General features: G+C 38.1%; 1 protein-coding gene across 1 annotated transcript in view; it reads right to left on the reverse strand.

Moving 5' to 3' along the window:
• EHHADH (enoyl-CoA hydratase and 3-hydroxyacyl CoA dehydrogenase) overlaps window positions 1–12,561 on the reverse strand; it is a 48,488-nt gene that overhangs the window by 31,359 nt on the left and 4,568 nt on the right. The window contains exons 2-4 of the mRNA XM_025451178.3: window positions 11,282–11,385; window positions 5,618–5,790; window positions 2,253–2,364 (exon numbers count right to left, since the gene is read on the reverse strand). Of these exons, the coding sequence (XP_025306963.1) occupies window positions 2,253–2,364; window positions 5,618–5,790; window positions 11,282–11,385 (389 nt within the window). The remainder of the gene's footprint in view (window positions 1–2,252; window positions 2,365–5,617; window positions 5,791–11,281; window positions 11,386–12,561) is intronic.

Below are 12,561 nucleotides of genomic sequence, written 5' to 3' on the forward strand. Positions count from 1 at the left end.
GACATCTCCACTTGGATGTCTAATAGGCTTCTCAAACTTTCAACGTGTCCCACAGTGAGCTCTTGGGGATTCCTCCCTACAATGTGCTCTGCCGAAGCAACCCTCATCTCAATAATGGCGCCATCCTTCCAGCTGCTCAGGCCACCAGAATCACTCACTTCCTCTTTCTCGCACATCTTACTTTTGATTAATCACAAAATCCTGCTGGTTCTCCCTTCAGAACATATGCAGAATTTGACCATGTCTCACCATTTACATTGTTACCACTCAGGTCCCAGCTCTCATCATCTCTCCCTTGGACAATTATAGCAGGCTTCTAATCAGCCTTCCTATGTCTGCCTTTACCTCCAATTAATATATTTTCAACAGCCAGAGTGATCTTTTAAAAAACATAAATGAGAGCCTGTGACTCCCCTGCTCAAAACACTCCAATGCCTTTCTACTTCATTCATAAGAAAAGTCAAAGTTCTTTCTATAATCTTCAAAGCCCTACATGATGTGACTTCATCGTTTACTTCTCTTTCCCTTACTTCACTCCAGCTATATTGACCTTCTTGCCTTTCTTTGACACTTCTAAGCATACCGCTGCTTCCAGGCTTTGCCTTTGCTAGTTTCTCCATGTGGAGTATCTTCCTTCGGGTATTGGTATAATAAGTCTCCTCACCTCTTTCAGGTCTTTTTTTTTAAGATTTTTAAATTTATTTATTCATAAAGACACAGAGAGAGAGAGAGAGAGAGAGAGAGGCAGAGACACAGGCAGAGGGAGAAGCGGGCTCCATGCAAGGAGCCCAACGTGGGACTCGATCCCGGGTCTCCAGGATCATGCCCCGGGCCGCAGGCGGCGCTAAACTGCTGCGCCACTGGGGCTGCCCCCTCTTTCAGGTCTTAACCCAGATGTCATTTTGTAGGAAAGCCTCTTTAACCCCTTGATCCCTAACATTTTATATTAAAATATTACCCCTCTATCCCTAACATTTTATATTCCTGCTCTCTGTTTTATGTTTCCTCTTAGCACTTATCTCCATCTAACCTACTATATATATGACTTACATAATAGGTAGGCATATGTGTGAGTATACTGTTGTGGTGGCTAGCCCCTAAAGTGACTCCCAGTGAGTTTCACCTCTTGGTGTTCAGGTCCCCTCCCCTGTTGAATAGGGAAGACCTCTATAACAAATACCATATATACATTATGTATACATGTATGTTACATTATATCATGTATATATGTATACATGTATATTATATGTATATATTATGTACATACATGATCAATCAGAAAAGATGGCACATGACTCCAAAGCTAGATCATAAAAGACATCACAGCTTTCCTCTTGCTCTCTCTGGATCACTGGCTCCAGAGGAAGCCAGCCTTCATGTTGTGAAGACACTCAGGCAGCTCTAGTGGGAGGTCCATGTGGAGAAGAAATGAAGCCTCCTGCCAACAGTCAGCACCAACTAGCCATCCATGTGAGGGAGCCAACTTGGAAACAGATCCTTCAGCCCCATTCAAGTTTTCAGATGACTACAGCTCCAGTCAATGTCTTGACTACAACTTTATGACAAACCCTGAGCTAGAATCCAACTAAGGAGGTCCCAAATTCCTGACCCATAGAAATAAAGAAAGAAGAAATATTGTCAATTAAAACATGACTCTTAAAAAAAAAATAAACAAACATGACTCTTTCTTCCAACCTTACTGCAGCTGGAAATCTCTGTATCAGTCTTATGGGATTTGGTAAATCCAGGGTCTCTAAATGTTTTCTGGTGTTGCATTGTTCACATTCTCTAGTGAAAGAGAACAACTTCTATTTGTAGCTAAAATCTTAATATTTGTGAAATGAAAAATTAAGTTATTTCCACACTAAAACTTGAAAAGTTTCTATGAAAATTCTGGTTTTAATTCTTGTTTATATTACAATTTCTAAATTGAGTCCGAATATAATGTGCCCTATGTGATACCCATGTTTATGCATGGACACTGGAACTATAGTAATACCTTACATATAATTGATGCTTTAAATACACTTTCATTTAGAAGGCACTTACATGTGGTCTTCATAATTAGTGTCTGAGAAGCTCTCAGGTAAGATATTCTTTCCATTTGACAGATGAGAAAACTGATTGTCAAAGAAGTGAAAGTATCCTCTTTAAGATTACATGAGTGGAGAACAGTCAATCTAGAATTTCTCTACATCCTAGTTCAGTTACTCACATTGTTCTAGACAATTGTTGGCAGGGTTTGTACTGACCTGAGGTAATTAAGTCAAGTGCAGCAGGAACTCCAATGAGTCTGGGGAGAAGCTGGGTTCCTCTTGCACCAGGAAGGATTCCTAGTGTGACTTCTGGGAAGCCAATTTGAGCCTATCGAAGTTTGAAGGCAGGAAGATCATAAGAATGAGATGACATGAAGAGTCAAGGCAACCATTCCCTTGGATTTCCCATACCCTCAAAAACACTGTTTCATAGTATTCTGCAAAAGTTTCTACATGACAAATTAATACACACTCTACTTTAGTAAGCAGCATAAACAGAGCTGTGCTGTCCCTAAGTCTTCATGTTGAAACACATCTCTAGCTTCTTATGCATTTTTTTCTCTGACTCCATTATGACCTGTTTAGGCCAACAAAAATGATATTCTCCCAAAACAGCTTTATGGAGCCATAAAAGAGCCAGGCAGCCAAGAAATTAAAAAAATAACCCACAGAATAGGAGAGAATATTTGCTAATCACATATATGGAATACTCAAAGAACTTTTTCAACTTAATAGTAAAAAGACAATCTGATTAAAAAGAGGCAAAGGATCTGAATAGACATTTCTCCAAAGAAGAGCTACAAAATAGCCAATAAGCACATGAAGAGACGTGTAATATCATTAGCCATTAGGAAAATGCCAATCAAAACCATAAGATACTATTTCACATCTAAAGGATGACTATAATAAAAAAACAGACAGTAACAAATGTAGAAAAGACAAAACCCTCATACTTTGTTAGTGGAAATATAGAATGGTACAACCACTTTGGAAAACAATTTGGTGGTTCCTCAAAGGTTAAAGACAGAGTCACCATAAGATCCAGCAATTCCACTCCTAGATCTATATCTAAGAGAAATGAAAACATGCCCACAAAAAAAAAAAAAAAGTACACAATTTTTCATAGCATCATTGTTCACAAAAGCCAAAAAAGTAGAAACAATTCAAATGTCTGCAATTGATGAGTGGAAAAGAAAATGTGGTATATCCATACAAGGGAGTGCTATTAGGCCACAGAAAGGAACAAAGTACTGATGCATGCTACAACATGGGTGAACCTTGAAAACATTATGCTAAGTGATAGAAGCCAGTCATAAAAGACAACATATTGTATGATTCCACTTATTTGAAATGTCTAGGGTGGGCAAACCAATAGAGATAGAAAGTAGATAAGGAGTTGCCTAGGACTGAGGGAGACAGGAGATGGTGGGTTACTCCTAAAGGGTACAGATTTTCTTTGGAGATAATAAATATTCTGAAATCAACTGTGGTAATGGTCACAGAACTCTGTGAATATGCTAACATACCATTCAATTATACACTTTGAATGAGTGCATTATATGGTACTTGAATTATATCTCAGTAAAGCTACTACAGAAGAAGAATCAGGGAGCAGCCTCAGTCCAGACAAGAGAGTGATCTTGAGTCCTTTATTACATGCCTCTCCTGGCTATTTCAAAGTGGCTAAAGCTCAGGGCACCTGAGTGGCTCAGTTGGCTAAGTGTCCAGCTCTTGATTTCAATTAAGGTCATGGTCTCAGGGTTGTGAGATCGAACCCGGCTTCGGGCTCATGCTGGGGATGAAGCCTGCTCGAGATTCTCTTTCCCTCTCGCTCTGCATTGCCTCCTCCACCACCCGCCCCCCCCCCCGCCCCAACACACACACATGTATGCTCACTCTCTCTCTCTGTGTTTAAAAAAAAAAAATTGGCTAAAACTGTAAGTCATCTTCCAGGTACAGGATGGAAGGAGGAAAATGTTTTAATCCAGACTGTCATTAACCCATATTGTGATGCCAATAGCTTCAAAAATTTTTTGATAAACTTCATTGGCTATGATACTGCCCCTGCACAAAGCTCAAAATAAATATTTGAGCCTCTCTCTTGCAAGGCTTTCCTAACAGTCAGTCATGGTTTTTTCCACTACTGATCATCCCCATCCATCGACCTATTATTGTTCATAACTTAGGTCTGCACTCAGTATGCAGAAGGCATGGTAAGAGGGACACAGAAAAACAAGCACTTAGGATATATGTCTTTATTCATAAGCCTTTATAAAAATTAAAATGCCATAAGGATTTGGTTAAATAATATATATATATGTAACATATATATATAACATATATATATATATAACAAAACTATACATCCATTTAAAACAATATTTTTAAAGACTATTTAAAATAAGATTAACAGCAAATTTCTCATCAGAAACCATGGAGGCCAAAAGGCAGTGGGATGACATAGGCAAAGCACTGAAAGAAAAAAACCTGTCAAACAATAATTCTATACCTGGCAAAACTAGCTTTGAAAGTGAAGGCAAATTAGGGGAGCCTGAGTGGCTCAATCAGTTAAGTGTCCAATTCTTGGTTTCAGCTCAGGTCATGATCTCATTGGTTGTGAGATCGAGCCTTGAGCAGGGCTCTGAGCTCAGTGGGGAGTCTGCCTAAAGGTTCTCTCCCTTCTGCCTTTCCCCCACTTTGGCACATGTGTGCACATTCTCATTCTCTCTCTAAAATAAATAAATAAAACTTTAAAAAGATAGCAAAGAAAAAAAAGCTGTAAGGACAAAATATTAAATAGGAAAAATACCAGAAGAGAACAAAATAGAATGCAAACAGTGGTTATTTCAGAACTGTGAGTATATGGTGATTTTAGTTTACATCTTTATAGTTTCCTGTATTTCCTAGTCTATTACAATGATCAATGTTATCTTTATAAGTAGAAAAATATGTTACTTGCAAAAATGTTACCATTATAAGATTGGTATCACAGACCTCATCTACATATCTAAAAGGACAAATTAAATCTATTTACAATCTATTAGAAACAAATAGATTTACAGTTTTGTGCTATTTTCAAATAGGAAATTGTCTTCCTGGGTACTGATAATTATGAGGGACCACAAAACTGAAACCTTTGAGATAGGAAATAAAAATTTAAATAAGTAAGCATATTCAGGAATGATAGTCAAAATACTTTAAACCTTTTATCTCATGAACACAGCTCAGATGAACCGAATGTGACCATACCACTGAAGCAGAGTCCTGGGGGCCCTGTACTGGCCCAGGAGTTCCCTTTTAGTTGGTGGATCTTGGGGAAACCCAAAGACTAGGGTTAGGGAAAGCAAAGGAACAGTCACAGGCTCAGACTAATAGCTATTTACCCATCAGAATGGTCATATTTCAACTACTACTACTGTGCTGGTATGTGACAGCTGAAAAACCATCACTAAAAATACAGGAGTTGTCAACCAGTGAACTAGTCTTTTAAAATGCTCACCTCTGAGGCTTACACAGCATTTAGATTTTGACTTAAAAAAAAGCCTCCCACACCAAGCCCCATATCGAGCTTGAGCTGTTACCTCTGCATGAGCAATCCTATAGTGACAGCCCAGCGCCAGCTCCAGTCCCCCTCCTAAAGCCAGGCCTTGAATAGCTGCCACCACGGGCTTCTCAGTTCTCTGTATTTCATCTACTATATGTCCTAGTACAAAGTCAGACTTTCTGGGCTCACCAAAGCTGTGGATATCAGCACCTAAGGACATAGACAAAGAAAAAGAGAGCTGAGAAAGATCTGGGCTTTGTTAACATAACAATTATGTAACAGATAACTCTCAAGGAACCTCTTTGGGCCCATGAAACATTTTATTCTTTAGTTGGACACACAGTGAAGGAAAATCAACCTAGAAAATGTAGAACAACATGGGAGAAAATCCTCAAATCTTGACCAGGAATCCTGTAATCTTCTAAAATCTGTCTTTCCAGGGCAGCCCGGGTGGTTCAGTGGTTTAGTGCTGCCTTCAGCCCAGGGCCTGATCCTGGAGACTTGGGATCGAGTCCAACGTCAGGCTCCCTGCATGGAGCCTGCTCCTCCTCCTGCTTCTCCCTCTGCCTGTGTCTCTGCCTCTCTCTCTGTGTGTCTCTCATGAATAAATACAATCTAAAATAAAATAAAATAAAATAAAATAAAATAAAATAAAATCTGTCTTTCCATGTGACAGATAACAACTCTACCTTTAAAAAAATTTAAAAAGTCAAGGGCCCCTGGGTAGCTCATTCGGTTCAGCATCCAACTCTTAGTTTCGGCTCAGGTCATGATCTCAGGGTTGTGAGGTGGAGTGCTGGGTAGGCCCCATGCAGGGAGCCCGACGTGGGACTTGATCCTGGGTCTCCAGGATCACACGCTGGGCCTAAGGCAGGCGCTAAACCACTGAGCCACTCAGGCTGCCCTCAACACCTGCCTTAAATGACTTACCAGAGAATTAAGCGCAAGTATACTATAATATATATTTAACAATATTGACAGCATTCTGTAACATTATTTTTCATATTTTCCTTTTTCTACATAACATTATAAATACTGAGCATTTTCCCTATTGATTATCTACTCTTTAAAAACATTAAGCTTGGTATACGTTAAAAAGTTAAAGCAATTATTTCACATTCAGGCTATTCATCTTTTTGTTTCTACCCACTCCTTACCTAGCATTATGTTTTTTTCTTACCAATCTATCATATTCACATTCTAATCTATTGTCATAGTTATGTAGATTCCTTTTTGGTTTAAAAGAAACAAGATCTATGGGACACCTGGGTGGCTCAGTGGTTGAGTGTCTGCCTTTGGCTCAGGACATGATCCCAAAGTACCGGAATCAAGTCCCACACCAGGCTCCCTGCATGGAGCCTGCTTCTCCCTCTGCCTGTGTCTCTGCCTCTCTCTCTCTCTCTCTCTCTCTGTGTCTCTCATGAATAAATAAATCAAATATTTTTTAAAAAAGAGAGTAACAAGATCTATTTCAACCTGCATCTTAGGCCTATCAGTCCTGTAACTTTAGATTTAAATGATTTTCATGTCCTAATAGCAGTTAGCATGTATTGGATAAATACTTTACACCAGGCACCATGCTAAGTAGTTTCTGATGCTCTTTTATTTAATTTTCTTAACACCTAGGCTAAGTAGTATAATGATCCTCATTTCACAGGTCAGGAAGTTAAGGATTTGTGCTGTTAGGTGGTAGTTCAAACACATGAGCAGTTAATTATGGGTAGAATAAGAACTTGAACTCCAGCAATTTAACTACATAGCCCACATTCTTAAATGTATACTGCATTCTTCTACTTGCAGTGTAAGGTTAGTACTTTTATTCCATTTTACAGAAACCAAGGCACAAACAAGAGTACAGTGATTTCATGTTTTCACTGTGTATTTCTGGCATATAGAAATGCAATTAATTTTTGGATATTGATTTAATATGCAGAAAAAATACTAAATTCTCTTATCAATTCTAATAATTTTCTAATAGATTATTTTGATTTTTCTACAAACACTGTCATATCTTCTGGATAATGAAGTTTCATTTCTTCCTTTCCAATCAGTATACTTTGATTTGTTTTTCTGGCCTTACTGGGCTGGCCAGGGCCTGGAACACAAGGTCAAACAGAAATGGTGATAGCAGCTAGCCTCATCTTGCTCCTTTCTCATAAGGAAAACTTTTGATTTACCATTTTATTTGATGTTTGCTGAAGGTTTTCCAAAACGGATGAAGACATTTTCTTACTATACCTAGTTTACTAGGAATTTTTAATTTTCATGCATGTCAAATGTTATCAAATGTTTTCTCTGCATTTCTTGAAAATATCATATGATTTTTCTCTTTTAATTGAATGAAATACATTAATCTTATAATGTTCAACCAATCTAGTAGTTATGGGGAAAAAAAGTGATGTCTTCCACTTTTTATACAGTGTTAGATTCAATTTTATAATATATTAAGATTCTTATATCTAGGTTTATGAATGAAACTGGCCTTTTTATTTTGCTTTTCTTTTCATTGCAAATTGCATTCGCAAATTTTGCTTTTTCATACTGGCTTTGACAGGTGTTGGTATCATAGTTATGCTGGCCTCACAAAATGAATTGTAAAGTGTACTGGATTGAACTGATAAAACTTACTTTATTTGGAAATAGGGCCTTTGCAGATATAATTAAGTAATAATGAAGTCATACTGGATTAGAGTGTGTCTATATAAGCTTAGGGAAATCTAGACACAGGGGAGAAAGCCATCGGAAGAGAGGCAGAGAGAGATAGGAGTGATAGAGCAACAAGCCAAGGAACACCAGGCAAGGAAAGATTCTTCCATAGAGCCTCTGGAGTAAGAATGGCCTTGCAGATATCTTGATTTTGAACTTCTACTCTCCAAAACTATGAGAGAACAAATTTCAGTTGTTTTAAGTGACCTTGCTTAAGTCACTAGTTACGGCAGCCCCAGGAAACAAACATATGTCCCCTCTTTTTTTATTCCCTAAAACATTTCTGTAAAATTAAAATAATATTTTCCTTGACTTATTAGTTAGAACCTACCAATAGTCATCTGGGGCTGGAATTTACTTTATGAGACTTTGGATTACTGATTCAATTTCTTTAATGGCTTTCTATTTCCTCTTGAGTCATATTGGTGAGCCATAATATTTTCATTATCTTTTTTAACAGCTATAGCATCTGCAGTGTTGTCCTGTTCACCATTCCTTATATACATTGTGCCTTCCCTTTTTCTCCTTGATCAAGCTCTCAAAAGTTTTGTCAGTTTTACTAGTCTTGCAAAGAACTAACTTTTGACATAATCTTGAATCATTTGTTTCTATCTTATCAATTTTTCCTCCTCCTTATTCCTTTCCTTCTACCTCATTGGGTCCATTTCATTGCTTGTTTTGTTAGTTTCTTAGTACAGATATTTAGCTTGTTTCACTTCAGTCTGTTATCTTTTCTGATAAATATCTTTAAGGTTAAAAATCTCCTGCTGAGTTTTGTTCTAGCTGGTATCCCTCAGGTTACATATGTTGCATTTTCACTATCATTTAGTTAAAAATATTTTCTAAATTATATCATGATTTCTACTTTGGTTGAGAGATCATAAAAGAATGAATTTAATTTCTAAAAATATTAGGAATATTTCTAGTTATATTTTTGTTACTGATTTCTAGTTCAATTGCAGTGTTGTCAGAGGGCATATTCTAAATTTATTGAGACAAGTTTTTGTGGTCCAGCATCTGGTCGTATTTGTAAATGTTGCAGATTTGAGAATATATATTTTTCAATTGTTGGGTGCATTGTTCTATATAAATCTATTAAGTCTAACAACTCCTAATGGTTTTCTAGGAGAATCATTTTTTCTGTTTCCGAATTCTAACTATATTCTTTCTTTCAAACCTCTTTTCTTTCCAAAAAAATACCAAATTCTCCATAATTGGGATCCCTCTCTCCATGCTGCAAAGTCATTCCCTTGGGCTCCTGACCTCCAGTTCCAAACAACAAGTAAGTCATTTAATAACCAGTTAACATTTGCCACATTTTTAAAATCTCTCTCAGGCTCATCCTTCTCATCTGTAAATGGAGATGGTAGGACTCACTGAGGATTAAATACAGTAAGTATAAAAACATTACTATTTTCATTATTTTTTAAAGATTTTTGATTTCCTTTTTTTAATATTTTATTTATTTATTCATGAAAGAGAACAGAGAGAGAGAGAGAGGCAGAGACACAGGCAGAGGGAGAAGCAGGCTCCATGCATATGGAAGTCCCAATATGGGACTCGATCCCGGGTCTCCAGGATCACGCCCTGGGCGGAAGGCAGGCACTAAACCGCTGAGCCACCCAGGCTGCCCTACTATTTTCATTATTAATAAATAAATAACCTACACAGTTCTGGCACATAGTAGGCAAGATAAATGGCAATTACTATAGTGATTAACATTTTTACATTTCTTTATTGTCATGATTCCAGTATCTATTTCTTCTCAGGTTTCAATTAACATACATTTAATTCCCTTGGCTACAGTAAGATACATTGGTCCTCATATCCATGTGATGTTTGTCAAAGGGCATAATATATTCAATTGGGAAAAGAAGAAAAGTTGTCATGAATACCACTGATCACCATGTCAGATTCTTTTGCCATATGTTTTCAATATTTTTGCATCTCCGTGGAATAACCCAATAAAGATTGCCATGGTCACTGAGATGCATGACCATCAGAAGAAAAATGAACTCCATTTCAAGTCTCAGTGTGAAATAAAAAATAACATTTATTGTCCATCTTCTGATGTAGGCACTGTACTAGGGACTTTCAGAGATATATCATGGAAATCTCACAAAAACCTGTTAAGATAGGGGGATCCCTGGGTGGCGCTGCGGTTTAGCACCTGCCTTTGGCCCAGGGCGCGATCCTGGAGACCCGGGATCGAATCCCACATCGGGCTCCCGGTGCATGGAGCATGCTTCTCCCTCTGCCTGTGTCTCTGCCTCTCTCTCTCTCTGTTTTCTTTCATGAATAAATAAATAAAATATTAAAAAAAAAAAGAAATAAAAAATCTGCCTCTCTCTCTCTGTGACTATCATAAATAAATAAATAAAAATTTTAAAAAAACCTGTTAAGATAGATGTTACTATTTTCTGGGGTTTTTTTTTTTCAAGATTTTATATTCTTATTTCAGAGAGAGAGCAGAGACAGAGAGTGCACACAGGACGAAGGAGCAGAGACAGAGGGAGAAGCAGATTCCTCACTGAGCAAGGAGCCTGACATGGGGCTCGATCCCAGGACCCTGAGATCATGACCTGAGCCAAAGGCAGATGCTTAACTGACTAAGCCACCCAGGTGACCCTACTATCTACTTTCTAAGTATAGAAATTGAGCTTCAGGAGATTACAGGGATTTGCCTAAACTCACATAGGGTGGAGGCATATGCAACTGTTGATACATACCTGCTAGTGTTCGTTAGTGTATTCTAATGCACTTAAACATCCTCCAAAGACCCAATCCAATATAAAAATATAAAACAGAGTAAGGTCAGAGTCTTCTCTGGGTCTCTTTGTTACTCTTGTCTCTCAAGAATATTTCTCACTCCCACTCACTTCTTCCATATCCTTTACCCACCCTAAGGCATTACCCATAGGACAGCTCATGCAGTGTCGGTCTCAGTCTGTAACTGGTTTCCAGAGGCAGTGGGAGACGGTTAGAGACTGGTTACCTGCAGAGAATTTGCCATCTGCTCCGCAAAGCACAATAGCTTTTACTGTACGGTCTGTGGTAGCTTTCTGCAATCCGTCTTTTATTCCACGGAGTACAGCCGTACTAAAAGGAAAAAAAATTACATGAGGCATTAGAATTTAATTTCTACCATCTCAGAGCTTTTTCCTCTTCTAAAAATGAAACATACACACAATGGATAAAAACTCTAGTTACTTATTATTCAGTTTTCACTAATTTGATCAACTGATAATATAAATGTCAACTGTGAAGCACAGAACTAAGTAAATGAATAAACTTTTAAAAAGCCGTATCTTCCTGGACTTTGCTGTAACTGTGGCCACTCAGAAGCAACATTCATCAATTTTAAAATACTACTGTACATCTTCTATGTACAGTAAAAGTACATAACATCCTAGGAAACAACAAAATGTCACAGTAAGATGAGTGCTGTAATAAAAGTACAAAGAAAGTGATGTGGACATTCACAAAAAGAAGAACTTACTTTGGATTTGTCATTGGCAAAATAGAGGAAAACTGAAACACTCTACAAGAAACAACCTAAGAGATGTGTCAGGGGCTTCAAATTACCCCAAATATTCCATCCTCCCCACTTTCTTCCAAGGATTAAGCATCTAGTTTTTAGCTAGATACGTGACTGCCCAAAGTAAAGGCTGCATTTTTTCAGCCTGCTATGCAGTAAAACCAGCATAAGGCATTAAGTTCTGGCCAAAAGGATGGCAGCAACTTTGGCAAGCATCCTTAAAGGATTAGGTATGCTTCTCTCTTTTCCTTTTCTGGCAGGAATGGGGATGTGATGGCTGGATCACGAGCAGCCATCGTGGACCAAGAGGTGGAAGCCGCGTATTGAGTATAGCAGAGCAAGAGATATACAGACGGGGTCCCTGATGATTGTGGAGCAGTCATACCATTCTAAGACCCTGCTGTGAAAGAAGCCAGCCTTTTCTTGTTTCATCCACTACTCTTTTGAGTTTTCTGTCTCTGACAACCAAACCTAATGCTATTTTAGGAGGCAAAGGCAAGGTCTGGAAAAGAAAAGGCATGTAATAGACGGCTACATTACAGTTGATGAAGGAGTCATCTACAGAAGACAGTCAAGATTGAATGAGTCTGTCAAAGGAAAAGAGAGCTGAGAGTAAATCCTCTGGGTACACCCTCGTTGAAGAAGTGGGTAGGCTCAGCAGAGTGATTCAGTACCAAGGGAGCCCAAAGTCACAAAGATCAAGAGAAGAGAATTTGCCAAGAACTAAAGGATCAATA

This window comes from Canis lupus, chromosome 34 (assembly GCF_003254725.2).
Source record: "Canis lupus dingo isolate Sandy chromosome 34, ASM325472v2, whole genome shotgun sequence".
NCBI classification, from domain to species: Eukaryota; Metazoa; Chordata; class Mammalia; order Carnivora; family Canidae; genus Canis; species Canis lupus.